The 14,296-nt window shown below is 42.1% G+C and overlaps 2 protein-coding genes across 3 annotated transcripts; both read left to right on the top strand.

Annotated features, from left to right (window-relative positions):
- On the top strand, window positions 2,191–5,616 carry LOC8068001 (ubiquitin-conjugating enzyme E2 36). Its single transcript, XM_002458256.2, has 8 exons — window positions 2,191–2,452; window positions 2,571–2,598; window positions 2,723–2,809; window positions 4,205–4,263; window positions 4,662–4,703; window positions 4,788–4,861; window positions 5,088–5,185; window positions 5,276–5,616. The coding sequence occupies exons 1-8, from the start codon at window positions 2,417–2,419 to the stop codon at window positions 5,311–5,313; spliced, it is 462 nt and encodes a 153-aa protein (XP_002458301.1). The 5' UTR covers window positions 2,191–2,416; the 3' UTR covers window positions 5,314–5,616.
- Window positions 6,993–13,900, top strand: LOC8068000 (katanin p60 ATPase-containing subunit A-like 2). 2 transcript variants are annotated; one of them, XM_021455013.1, is made up of 12 exons: window positions 6,993–7,499; window positions 7,644–7,820; window positions 7,958–8,004; window positions 8,583–8,648; window positions 8,737–8,844; window positions 9,441–9,507; window positions 9,904–9,988; window positions 11,118–11,278; window positions 11,590–11,691; window positions 12,646–12,868; window positions 13,302–13,437; window positions 13,526–13,900. In XM_021455013.1, the coding sequence occupies exons 1-11, from the start codon at window positions 7,008–7,010 to the stop codon at window positions 13,433–13,435; spliced, it is 1,662 nt and encodes a 553-aa protein (XP_021310688.1). In that variant the 5' UTR covers window positions 6,993–7,007; the 3' UTR covers window positions 13,436–13,437; window positions 13,526–13,900. The 2 variants fall into 2 exon arrangements, with proteins under 2 accessions (XP_021310688.1, XP_002458300.2); XM_002458255.2 differs by having other exon boundaries at window positions 13,521–13,900.

Here is a 14,296-nt window from a genome sequence, read left to right as displayed (position 1 = left end):
GAAGGGACAGAGTTACAAGCAAAGTATCCTATTTGGTACAAAATCTTGTAGCCTTGCGGTGCACGCCGACCAGTCGTGCGCCGCACGTCTTCATCTTGTGGGCCGAGCCACCTCTGATGGTGCGGCCCATATAGGCCCGTGAGGGTATAGGGGTTTATACCCCCACAGCAAATGAAGGAGCAAACTTGGCAAAAATGTCAAGCTGTGGACGACTTTGCAAACCCGATCCCGCGAGCAAAGTCACGCGCAAGAAAAGCGCGCGCGCCTGGAGACCTTCTATTTTTATCATTTGCCAAGTCCAAATGCTAATTCCCTTGGAGATGGTCTATTTTTATCCTTTGCATTTTGTTATGGGAGTTTGCAAATAGCAACAAATGCCAAGTCAATTTGCCAAAGCCTTTGGAGATGCTCCCGTCTATTCCGTCCACTTGTTTATAAATTATATATTTTGTTAGCTATAGTATTTTGCTTTTATAATAAATTAATAAACAGTATATGTTCGCTGGTTTGAAAAGTTATGACTAAAAATATTATTCATTTTAGTATTAAAAAAATATAGTTAGTTGATAGAAAAATACGGCTTATAGGATGAACATGCTTTAAGTCAAATCAAAATCAAAATCGAGAGAGAGAGAGAGAGAGAGAGAGTTAACCTCTGCCCTTGTCGCGTGCGTAAGCTTTTTCGTCCATCCCCGCCCGAGCGATCGCAAGGAAAAGAAGAGAGGAGAGGATGAGGTCGACGTCAGTTGCTTCAGGGGAGTGGGGTTGCCGGTTGCGTAGGATCAAAGCTAGCCTGCCAGGTCCTCATTGTTGGCTCGGAAAGGAACCCCTCGAATGTTTCTACTCATGCTTCCATTCATTTCTCGTCAGATTCCTGCCCAGGGCCGCGCACCTATAGGATCAACCAAACAAATTGATGGATTCCTTCGAGGCCTTGTTTAGTTCCCAAAAGTGAAAACTTTTCGGTACTGTAGCACTTTCGTTTGTTTGTGATAAATATTATCCAATCATGGACTAACTAGGATCAAAAGATTCGTCTCGTGATTTACAGCTAAACTGTGTAATTAGTTTTTGCTTTCGTCTATATTTAATGTTTCATGCAAATGCCACAAGATTCGATGTGACGGAGAATCTTGAAAACTTTTTGGTTTTCAGGGTGAACTAAACAAGGCCCAATTTTCTTTTCCATCGGAGCAACCTTGTTTAGTTCACCTTAAAAATTAAAAAAATTTCAAGATTTCGCGTTACATCTAAAGTTACGGCACATGCATCAAACATTAAATATAGATGAAAACAAAAACCAATTACACAGTTTATCTATAAATCGTGAGACGAATCTTTTAAGCCTAGTTACTCCATGATTGGACAATGTTTATCAAATAAAAACAAAAATGTTACAGTGTTAAAATTTTAAAAAATTGGATTTAAACAAGACCTAAAGCATACTCCGCTCCTCTGCCGTTGGCACGGTTTGCGACACGGCCGACGGCTTTGGCATCCTTTCGTGACTTTGATTCTTTGATGGAGTGATTTTGATCGAGGAGTGGGATGGGAAGCACGTGAAAATTGATTATGAAGTGATTCACTGCTTCTAGATGGGGAGTGGAGTGGAGGTGGGTTACTTTAATTCCGCAAAATTCACTATGAAAAAGGTGTGAGTGGAGCTATACCAAACTGCTCGATTAGACAAGCATCAATGGTGGCACTCGAAATTATGATACTCATGAATTAAAATCGAGTCTAAGTTCTAAAAGTTTATCATTTGGACAATACAAAAAATAATATTGACAACTTACTCAGACGACAATAAAATGCATCTTGTTTTCATAGTATTCAAGGTCTTCATCGTAATTAAATACAAGTCATATAAGATTTGTTCCATGATAAACTTTTTTATATCAATATCTTAAAGAAAGAAATATACTGACATTTCTAGATCATGTAAAAATATTTTTATAATGTGCGATTATTTTGATTTGAAAATACATTTATATAAATAGTGCTAGTTAAAATTCTTCTTTAGAAAATTTTGGTTAGAACCTAAGTTGGACTTGATGCGAATTTCGACTCAATCAATCATCATAACTTTAACGCAGCATGTTGCATGCCATCACTTTATGCCTTTCTTTTTTTTTTGAAAAAAGTAACAACACTACCCTGAAAAAGGCACTGCGATTAATCACGATCGTTGAGGTAACGTGATAGCGCTGAGATAAAACCCAAAGCACAGGACGCAGGTAGACCACTGCAGCAAAAACCGCGTCCGCGTACAATAGCGAGCGTCCAACTCCAACCCACCACCGCTTCCCCCGTTCCCCACCCCGACCGACTGCTCCTCCTCCCCCGCGCCATCCTCAAGGCATCGCCGGCGCCGCAACTTCGCCGAGGAGGAAGCCCGCACCCCGGCCCCGATCCGATGGCCAACAGCAACCTCCCGCGGCGGATCATCAAGGTGCGCGCCCGATCTGACCACCCCGGAGCAGATCTCTCGCCCGCATCCGATCCGATTCGTTGTGCCCTCGCTTGTGTTGTCTGACCTCTTTTTGGTTTCCATGGTTGGATCTATGCAGGAGACGCAGCGGCTGCTCAGCGAGCCAGGTTGGCGTGCTCTCTGTCTCGCGGTTTCGGTGGATTTCGTCAGGTTTTTTGATTTTGTTGAGGGCTGAGTTTTGATTCTGTTAGTCAAATGGTTCGGTCTGGTTTGGTTCGTTCGTTCGTGCAGCACCGGGGATCAGCGCGTCGCCCTCGGAGGAGAACATGCGCTACTTCAACGTTATGATCCTTGGGCCGGCGCAGTCGCCCTATGAAGGTGCGGGCTTCTGATTCGGATTTTTTTCTCTGCGCTGTTCGTGCTGCGTGGTGTAGAAACTATGTGGTAATATTCACGGCCTCTAGATATCGATAGTCGAGTCGAGAGAATTCTTTTCAAAAGATGCCTCTGGAAATAGGAGAAATGCTGAAATGTTTGCTTTAGTTTATCTGCACATAGGTAAGCTTGTGTTGTTTGGTCGGCTGGTGACTTTTGGCTTGTCAGTTTTAGTTTTTGGGTGGAGTTGTGGCTGATGAGTCTCAGCTTCTGTTTGCAGCATTCTATTAGCTGCAGGTAATTTTAGTAATGTTTTGTACTAATATAGTATGTGGTAGTTATTACTAGCTTTGTTTTATGTGTGCTGTTTCTACATGTTTGTGTGGTAAACGACATATTTTATTTCCTACTAGATTATAGTTGTCTGTAGGCTGTAGCTATTTTTGATGAATGGGCAATAATTTTCTTTGTTCCTTTCATGATCCCATTGTTCTTATCCATGTATGCTGTGATGATCTGATTTGTGTAAGTTGTAATTGTAAAGTAACAGATTCGCTGCTTATCTCTTTCTCGGATGTAAGGACTAAGGAAGTTACTAGTATGCACCTAGGGCAATGGGTTAGTTGATTTCCATTCTAAAATGGTAGGGAATGACTGTACGTACTGGTGGAAACCAGTTCATAAGGTGGCAAGGGGAGACATGGCGAGCCACCCCTTCCAGTCGCCTAGGCCTAGGCACGTGTAAGGCGAGGCAAGGTGATGCCATATGCCAGAGGATACCAAGGGTGCTCCTCTCTCTGCGCCTCTAGCTTACACGTGTAAGCCGTGGCTCCCCCTCTGCCCTTTGCAGGCCCCTCTCTCTGCGCTTCTCGCTTCAGATGCGCTGCTGTCCGCAACTTCTCCCTGCCTCTTCCCTTCCCTTCCCTCCCTGCTCTATGCCCTCAGATCGGCCGCTGCGCCTGCTCCCTTTCAGATTGGCTGCGTCGCAGCGGATCAGAGCAAGTTGTGCGCTGGCCATGTGCACTGTAGCCAGCAGGGATGGCAGCGGCTGCAGGTTCTTTGTCTTGTTGGCCAGCTCACCTCCCGTTCTTCCTATCTTTCTCCGTCCCTCCATCCATCTCTTTTGCTGATCTTTTTTGTCGTGGAGACCTGGATACCCAGAAACGCAGCGTGTCTCATTGCATAGGCGATGCCTTGAAAACCATGGTGGAACTCACTTTTATCTGGCTTAGTGGATTATTGTGTTTAACTAATTATGTGCGTTATAGCAATCACCATAATTCTGTGCTTGTACTGGTGATATTTGTAACTGGAAAAATATTTTTTAGAGCATTTATTGGTTTCCTTGTAATCATACTTAGTTCCTGATAATGTTACTTTCGGTTACTGATTGGTCAGGGGGAGTTTTTAAGCTTGAACTCTTTTTACCCGAGGAATATCCAATGGCTGCCCCAAAGGTAACTATAAAATTTGCTTATCTGTAACATTATTGTGCTCTATACTTTGTAAGCTAATCTTGTTTGTATTTTGACTTTTGAGTAAAACTTCTCTTTTCCAAGTTGACTTGTGCTTTCTTTTGCATAGTTATTTGAATCACCAAACAGCTTTGTATGATGTGTGGTATTAGTTTAACTACTTGTCTGCCTGATTTTCTTCTGTTTGAACAATACAGACATATTTTGGCTGACTCAGATTTGTAGTATGTACTGTATTTGGATTAAGAATGTCATCTGTTAGAAGGGCTAACTATTTTATGCCCCTTCTCTTCGGTGTCCATTGAAGTGTTAGAACTAGTCAAATACACTGTTCACTGTGTATAATCTCAATGGACACTTATTAGCTTGTGATGTTGCAGGTTAGGTTTCTGACCAAGATTTATCATCCCAACATTGACAAGGTAGGCATGCATATAGCATATTCATTTGTAGTGCCAGTTTCCTTCCTATGAATTGTTATTCAGCGGAGGACTTTACTGTTGCAGCTTGGTAGGATATGCCTCGACATTCTCAAGGACAAATGGAGCCCGGCACTTCAGATTCGCACGGTTCTTTTGAGGTCTCTATATCTGTCTCTGAGTGTTAGTGTACCGTACTTTATGTTTTTGCCTAAAAAAACATTGTTTCTTCTTTTTAAACCTAATAAACCAAATCTGCCAAGGGGAGCTTTTTCTCTTTTGTTCTTGTGCAGCACCAAAATATGACTTTATGAACGATGTTCAGTTTCTATGCCTTTTGTATCCACGGACATGCTAGCTATCCCTTGACATTGTTCTGGCTTTCAGTATACAGGCTCTCCTGAGTGCGCCAAATCCAGATGACCCTCTTTCCGATAACATTGCAAAGCACTGGAAAGCCAATGAGGTAGAAGCTGTTGAAACAGGTAAACTAAAGTTGACACATCAGTCAATGCTGTCTCTTCTGCCTCTGATTTACCTATAGCTGACAATGAGAGATTTCATGTCATTTGCAGCCAAGGAGTGGACTCGCCTGTATGCGAGCGGTGCATGAGAACCTGGTTCTGTTCTTGATGTAATAACCCGTCATACTTCAGTCCTAATCTATTGCCATTTGCTTGATAAAAACAGACTGGAGATATTTGCCATGGAAGGAAGTCTCTAAATGACTACCACTCTGAATTGTTTGGTTGTACAACTATGGTCGGTTCCCTTTACCTTTGGGCACCTTTGACTAATCAGTATCTGTGGTAGAACTTGCTGTTACTTTAATATATTTGTCACTTCATGTAGAAGAGTTTCTCAACTGTCCATAGTGTTGAAACTGAGGCTGGTTAGCTTGGTTGCACTTTTGTTGTACCTTTTTTTTCTTTGCCTGTCAATCGTCGATCGGTTTTCTTAGAATGCGAAATGCTAAAACTTTGCTGCGAGGTGCTTCCCTATAAGTGATCAAAGGTTGGTTTTATCGCAATACTTAGTCTTCTTTGCTTGGATTTATTTTATAATACATTTTTTAGTCATAATCAGGTGGAACGCGAAATCCATGAATATTATCCTCCAGTTATGCACTAGATAATAATATAGTGTATTGTGGCTTCGTGGGTTGTGCTTTTATTTTAGGTCTAAACAATCAATACATTATGGCTTGTTTGCATGGTGTCATTGTGACATAGAAAAGCTGCATGGCCACCTGGGGGCAAGTTTTGTTGTCTAGCTAGGCCATGGCTGGACTGGTCTTGAAACAAACAGGAGGATTGAATGCTTGTCAAGTCTCAATACAAATACCCTCCTTTTCATGGCTACCAATTTGTAGGAGTGGCTCCATGCATCAAATAGAGCTCTCAAGCTCACTCCACCTCAGGGCACCACCAATGAAGGTTAACACTAGTAGTGGTCCCTAGTACAAATAAAGTGATCTACATAGACTAGGAAATATTGAGACCACTATTCATACAATGCAAACTTCACTATTTATGGTTTGCATTTATCCTTTCATCATACCTCATCTTTATTCTCTCTTCTTTTTTAGCATGGATCACCACCTCTCTTCTCAAACATGTATAGCTTCTAGAGTATCTATTTTTTTATCTGATCTTACATAGCACTTGGGGCTACTAGGGAAAAGTGGCGTTGAGGAAGCCCTCAGATCCACCTCTGCAACATACGAGAGGAAGCTGCAAAAAATGGCCTTCGAAAAAGACAACTTTTAGATACGAAAAAGGCACCGATATGCCAATGCCATAAGCTCAAGCGAACAGCGTTAGTAGATTGTAGAAATAGCATTGTAAACGACAAGTGACCCGGCTCCTGTCATGGACGGCTTCTAACGTTGTGTGATCACTGTCACAATGTCACTATTCCTGATACAGAAGCCCAATATAGTACGGCTCAATTCTTGAGCTCCTCAACCCTCCCATCAAAGATGTTTGATAGGTTTGGCTCCTGCATCAATTCCGTTGTCTACTCATGGATGATCTGGGTGCCGCGAACCGTTTGAGGGAATTGTTTTTGATGAGCCAGCTATAATTGAATTTTATAAGGTCTTTTTGGAGCATATGAATTGCAGAAATTGCTCATGAATTTAAAGAAATCAATTCACTTATATAGGAAAAATTTAGAAACATAAAATTGCGTTCAAAACCCGACCTTAATCGTATCTAAACTGGGTCTCGTTCATATGCGCTGATGGCATGGACTACACAGAAGCACTGTTGCTGAGCGCCTGAGCCGTCGTCGGGTCAGACCCCAATGGACGCCACGTTGAAAACGCACACGGAAATCTGCCGTCAGCGAGTCCACGGTGAAAAGCGAATGCGCGCCAGTACGGCCCTTGCACAAATTCCCACTGGCAGACGGGCCAGAACAGCGAATGCGCGCTCTGGCCGCTCACTGTCAGTGAGAGCGGTGGGATCACAGAGAAACCGAGCCCCGTTCCCCACGTCCTCCCGTGCGCCCAGGGAAAGAAAGACCAGCGCGGCAGCGCAGATTCCATCGACGCCCCGCTGTCCCGGCCGCTTGTCTGTTGTTTATACTTCCGTCAGCCCCACCGCAACCGGCGCCTCCGCGGCTCCGCCCACCCAGCTGCTGCTTCCGGAGAGCTCGCGTCGCGCGTGCGTGGGTGCCGTGCGTGCTGGCGGCGAAGCAGCACCGCACCGGCACCACCCTTCCCCCCCCACGCGTTGCGCGCGCGTCTCCTCGATGGCCGACGGCGAGCCTTCCCTCACCCGCTGGACCTTCGAGGTGACTGGATGGCTGACCTCTGCCTCTGCGTGCGCTCTCCCTTTACTCCTCCTCCTCCTCCCCCCTCGTGTCAGTACCGCTCCTTCCCCCAGCATGTGATGTGGCTGAGATCTCGTGGCGCGATCGGTTGGCCTCCCCTCGCAGGATTTCGTGGTGTACTACGAGACGCGCCTCGGCATCCGGCGCGAGGCCAACGGCGATGATGGCGACGAGGGCCCAACGCCGCGCGGATCCGATCATGCGGCCGGCCACCGCCCCGCCGCTGCCCGCGCCAACGGCGGCGGCGCGGACCTCGCCGTCTTCGAGCAGTTCGAGCGGATGGTGCGTTGGCTCTTCTGTGCCTGGTGTCTTGGGTCCGATATGTTGCTGAGCTGTTGCCGCATTGGTTGGTGATGGTTTTAGTTTGCCGTCTTGGAGAATCCTGTAATTGTTTGCTTCCCCCTGGTTTTGGTTCGCAGGAGAGGAAGGTGGAGATACGCAATGGGGCTATAGAGGATGGTCCACCGTAAGACCTGCTGCTTACTTGCGTGTACATACATCAGAAAGAGTTTGACTACACAATGTTTTATCTGAACCACTGAAATGACGCTCTAAACTTAGCTAATTCCATCTGTTACTCTGGTTGGTGTGGCCAAATTTACTTTAAACTGCACTATAGTGTCTGTTTGATTTGGATGTCAGCTAAGATGGGCCTGAAAACCTTCATTCTACCTCCACTGACTGAATTCCAGAAATAGCAGGTTTCTAGTAAGAGTTTAAGATAGAGATGCTCCTAGACTTTTATGCTCTGCATGTTTACCAGTATGCTCCGTGTGGCTTGCATGGTGAAAAATATACAATTTTGAATGCCTGGTGCCCCTGATGCAATCTTGTGCCTAATTTTGGACTTCAAATATACGTGCTTGAATATACGTGCTCAAGCACGTTCTCGGAAAAAAAAATCTGGATCCAATTGTTAATTTTTAAGCATTGCTGTATTATTTTCTTTGGGAAACATAACCTTCCAAGACCATGTATTTCACTTGCCATGCAAATGTATTTCCCCTTTTATGCACCTGTGGTAACATGTTATGATGGTTGCAGGCAGAAACCTCTACTTCCTTCATTTGAATCTGCAGAAATGCGCAACTTAGCTGAGACATTGTTGAGGTACACTGTTTCAAAAATCTTTGCATGACATCACTCATGCGGTACTTTGTACTGTTGTTACTATAACTTCCTTGTCCAATGCCTACAGGGATATAATTCGTGGGAGTCCAGATGTTAAATGGGAAAGCATAAAAGGTCTGGAGAATGCAAAGCGTCTTCTCAAAGAAGCAGTTGTCATGCCCATTAAATATCCCAAGTAGGCTTACTTCTCAGTGAAATATATTGTATGTTATATGTGTACTGCATAGAAAATCTCTTTAAATTAAAGACTTATACATCTTGCAGTACCGGTTAAGATGCTTTTTTCATTTGAACTTTGTTTTAATAACTTTAGCAGCAAAGTTAAAGAAAATGCATGTTTATATATGCTTTCTTAACATATTCCTTACATGTTATTTGTATCTGTATACGTTTATGATATGGATGACGTGCAAGGTTTGTTTAATCAATTTGTGATGCGTGGCTTTTCACATTGGTTTCCATTTCTATTGATTTAAAAGGTGAACTCTATCAACCATTATTTTGCAGTTAGGTAATTGGTTAGTTTATTTACCTACATTCATATTTTATGGAGTAACTGTTTTAACCATCCAACAGTAATATTCACTCGGACTGATTTTGAAAGGAGTCTTTATTGCAATGAAAGGACCGATGTAAAATTTGTACTAGTCAAGGTCTTAAGGATTTCTTTTGTACACAACTTTTTTCAATCATGCGTCGTCCAGTTGGATATTTTCCTCACTGCTTACTAATTTCTTGCTTCTTTTGTTCTAACTTGTGTTTCAATCCCAGATACTTCACTGGTCTGTTATCACCTTGGAAAGGCATATTACTATTTGGTCCACCTGGAACAGGAAAGGTTTGCATTTTTTTGTCTCGTTTTTGAACCATGTATGATATTCCTGTTGTTTTTGGTTCTTTATGTACATTTATATTTTGCTAGGCCAGTTATATTTAGTGATATTTTGTTTAGTGACACTTTTGCACATCCATGTTGCTCTCAAGCTAATTCCCCCTATTTAAAACAAATAATACCGTTTGACTTTTCATCATGGAACTTTAGTAGTGTTGAGCAAATAATGTCACTTGTTAACGTCAATAGTCAATATCAATAGAGTTTGTTTTGCTTCTTTCCTCATATTCTGCATATGCCAGTCTGTATTTTAGGCTGTTAGCTGTGATGCTAATCCAGGCTCTGCCAATTGCTGATCATCTTCGAGTGCAACTATTATAACCTCAGCATATTTCATTTCAGACAATGCTAGCCAAAGCTGTTGCTACCGAGTGCAAAACAACCTTTTTCAATATTTCTGCCTCATCGATTGTGAGCAAGTGGCGTGGTATGTCACTGTCTTCTGTTTGTTTCTTGACATGTTTTTGCTGGTTCATGAGCATGCATCAGTTTATATGTTCCATATTGGCAGTATGAGCTAATGCATTCCTTTTATTGCTGCAAATTTGCTATAAGATGTGATATTTTTGCCTGCTCCATGGAGATTTCCTTGATAGAAGTATTTAGGTCTGCTCAAAGCTACATAACTGTGGAAGTTTGATTCTTCCATGAAATTTAACACTTGTTCTGTGCATAACTATGGAGCTTAAAGATGAACATAAATATAACTGGACTCAGTTCGCCTCAACATTACTTCAATATGCAACTAAGGGGTACCAGAAGATGGATGACTCTTGCTATGATTCCCTTTCTATCTTGTTTGTATATTCCCCTGCCAGATACATGCAATGCAGCAAGGCTTAGGGCCTCGGCCTCCTATGCTGCCCACTCAAGAGCTGTTCTTTGTTATCATAGTGTAACTTCTTGCCTTCAAATAAATCACCTTATGCTCCCTGGCATGTATTTACATCTTCTCTTTTGTGGACATTGTTGTTTCAAACTTCATAGTTGCATCACACCCTACCATGCTAGTATCCCCTTAACCTCTGGTGTTAGTAATATCTGCCACATAGCTGACGACCAAGTGCTTACTAATTGATTGCATGAAGTGCAGCACACACACACTCCTTAATCTTCATGATATGATTGTTTCTATGCTTCTCATCGACATTATGTGAGAATATACACTAGGAGGATTCCCCGCGCGTTGCCGCGGTATGAAGAAGGAATATAAATAGGTTAGAATGTGTATTGCCTAGTTGGATAGCTTGCATGTTTAGAGAAATATGTGACTTGCTGATGTGAACATTACAATTACATGAGCTAGTGGATTTTAATTGTGTGTGATAGTGGATTGCCTAGTTGGATAGCTTGCATGTTGAGAGAAATAGGTAGTGGGGTTTTACTTTATAAGAGTATAAGATATAAGATTTGTATACAACAAAAATATATGAATTTTGACTTTTGCATCTAGAGCAAACTTGTAGCTTCCAATACACGTAGCCTTATTGCACATAGTGCTCATTCCTGACCACTTCCAAAAAAGTTTTGTTTATTCTAATAGTCGAGTGATGCAGGTGACTCGGAGAAACTAGTGAAAGTATTATTCGAGCTTGCAAGGCATCATGCACCATCTACCATTTTCCTTGATGAGATTGATGCTATCATTAGTCAACGTGGTGAAGCTCGTAGCGAACATGAAGCTAGCCGGCGATTGAAAACGGAGCTATTAATACAGGTAGTTTCTTTGATTGTACAAAGCCTAAACTATAATCAGTTATCTTCCATTGAGAAATTTGTGAGCTTCTCAAACACAAATGGTTACAAGCAATGACTTTCTGGAAACTCCAAAATCTTGGAAAAACAGAGACATCATACCTAGCACACAAGGATCAGCAAGCATCTGCAAACTTTCCAAAGTTGATACGCAGAATATCCTTGGCTTTCTTAACTTCTTTGAAACTTATCACAAACTAGTCTTTAGTTTTGAGAACAGGCTAGTCTCTATGGTATTGGTTATTTCATAACATTTTGATTTTATTGCTGCAGATGGATGGGTTGACTAAGACAGATGAGCTTGTTTTTGTTCTAGCAGCAACAAATTTACCATGGGAGTTGGATGCAGCAATGCTGCGTCGGCTGGAGAAGCGTGTATCCTTTTCTAAATCATCTTCTATTTCAGATCTTAGTTGATCTGCAAATTTCATACATACTCCCTCCATCCTGATATATTAGGCGTAACCACTTTTTATTCAAGTGCGTGCTCTCTCTAGACACACATACATTGATGCAATAATACTAATGTTGAGAGAGAGAATTTAATACATTCCTTGGTCTTTGAACCAGAGCTGGTTAAGCCTTATATACTGGGACAGAGGAAGTATTACCACATTTTTCTATAATTTTCTGAATGTGCGATTGCTATTTGATTTCTCATTTGGGAGTATAAATATTTACACTGAACTTCAGGAGTCAGGTGCGGTAGCAAGCTTCTCATTTCTTTTCTTTTTTAGAAAGCATGCCATGTCTGACAAGCCTTCATGGCAGGTCATCGTGAACTTTTATAGGTGTACAGTATAGAACTGACCATTGGCATAATTGTATAGTGCCCTCTTAATCATTTTGTAATTTAAACCAGCGGTCTGATCGTATACTCCTTTACAATTATTCATTATCTTTACAACAATGTTTGGACAATATCTAGAAAAATTATAACACTCAGCACTACCAGAATGCTTATGTCAAAGCTCAAGTGGCATGAGAATGCATGAGTAGTGTGGTAGTTGGGCACCCAGTTGTGGTGCCAGCCGACCAGAGCTAGAACCCAATGTGTCAAAAAAGGGCCCCTTGCTGTGTAACTGCTTCCAGAGATATATGTGATTGTGTCCTGGCAGCCAGGCTTTGGGCCTTTTCTCGACCCCGTGGTGGAGGTTTCTCCTTGTGCAGTGCCTCAGGGAGGTCTTTCCCCCAAGGGATGGATTTTTTTTTTTTAAAAAAGCTCATCACATTTTATTTAGAAAAGAGAGCATCTCTGTTTTTTTCAATCAAAAGCTAAAGTTTCATGATTAATCTGAAAGAACTTTTTTCCCATAACTTGTAAATCAGATTCTTGTTCCATTGCCAGAGCCAGATGCTAGACAAGCTATGTTTGAAGAGCTCCTGCCATCTACACCTGGCAAAATGGAGATTCCCTATAATGTTCTTGTGGAGAAAACTGAAGGATATTCTGGCTCTGATATTCGCCTTGTATGCAAGGAAGCAGCAATGCAGCCCCTAAGACGGTTAATGACAGTTCTTGAGCGCAGGCAAGAAGAGGTCCCTGAGGATGGTACGTGACTTCTTCAGAACTATAAATCTCTTCTTTTCAACAATTCTGTTGTTGTGAACAGGAACAAATGACTACGTGCCACTTCATTGTTCTTTGTTGTCAACTTCTCTTCAATTTCTAGGAAAATCTTACCTGTGTGTATGGGTTCCACGTAGTGCTTGTTGTGAACAGGAACAAATGACTACGTGCCACTTCATTGTTCTTTGTTGTCAACTTCTCTTCAATTTCTAGGAAAATCTTACCTGTGTGTATGGGTTCCACGTAGTGCTTGCAGAATAGAAAATAATTAGCGGCACAGATTAAAAAAACGAATTTGTACTATGATAGTACCTTTCAATGCATGTTAATTAAAAAGTAAATTGTCAGTAAAGTGCTACTCTTTCTATTTGGAGTCGGTGAGTCTTTAGAACTTTTTCTGGGGGACATGTTGCAGAGTTGCCTGAAGTTGGCCCAGTAACTACAGAAGATATTGAACTTGCTTTGAGGAATACAAGACCGTCTGCTCATCTTCATGCACATAGATACGAAAAGTTTAACCAAGATTATGGCAGTCATGTCCATGGCTAAAGGTGAGCTGTATGACCAACAGTATCTGTGTCTTTGTGAGGTGTTCTTTGAACTACTCCCTAAGCATCTGTAACATTCCTTTCAGGGTAGAAGCTTGCTGTAAAAGGTTTAATTTGTATGCTCATGCTTGGGCCAATAGATCAATACTGAATTCATCAACGTGCTGAGGTATCCTTGTAAACACTATGCTTATCCTTGGATGCTGTACATTATCATTCATTTGATGAGTAATAAGCTCTTTGGTAACTCAGTCTCACCTGGATAAGGAGAAACCAGGATTTTCCCTACATTTGGCTTGATTTATCTATTCCTCTGATGTCTCTCTTATGCTTTGTTATCCAGCTTTTTAGTTTCTTCCAGTGAACAGCGTGAACCTCTGTGTACTTAGAAGAGTCAATCCAATTTGTCTTTGCAACATTGATGTATGTTTAGTAACACTATCAGAAACCCAGAATATTGAGGTCAGAGCTGTAGTTGTTTACCACTTTCTGTTCAGTACACCAGAAACCCAGTATACTTGACCTAGTAGTATAGAAAAATGGGCTAATGCATGGTATATTATGGTTTATTTGCTTTCCAGTCTGGATTGATTAGCATATAATGGCTCACAACCTTCTTGCGATAAAGCTCTGTGCTTCTTTTGCCATTCGTTCTCTTGGTGGGCAACGGATCTAATGCAAACTCATCTCCCGTGCAAACTGTGCAAACTCTAATCTGGACCGCAGGATGTTGATCCGAGCGGACGCATGATAGAGGTGGAAGGAGAGATTTGTAAAAGTGTGATTAAGAGCGGGCGGTTAAGTGCAAAATTACCCAATCTCTCCGCGCCTCTTGGATCAACATCCTGCGGTCCAGATTAGA

This window comes from Sorghum bicolor, chromosome 3 (assembly GCF_000003195.3).
Source record: "Sorghum bicolor cultivar BTx623 chromosome 3, Sorghum_bicolor_NCBIv3, whole genome shotgun sequence".
NCBI classification, from domain to species: domain Eukaryota; kingdom Viridiplantae; phylum Streptophyta; class Magnoliopsida; order Poales; family Poaceae; genus Sorghum; species Sorghum bicolor.
This window is presented reverse-complemented; position numbering and strand designations above follow the sequence as displayed.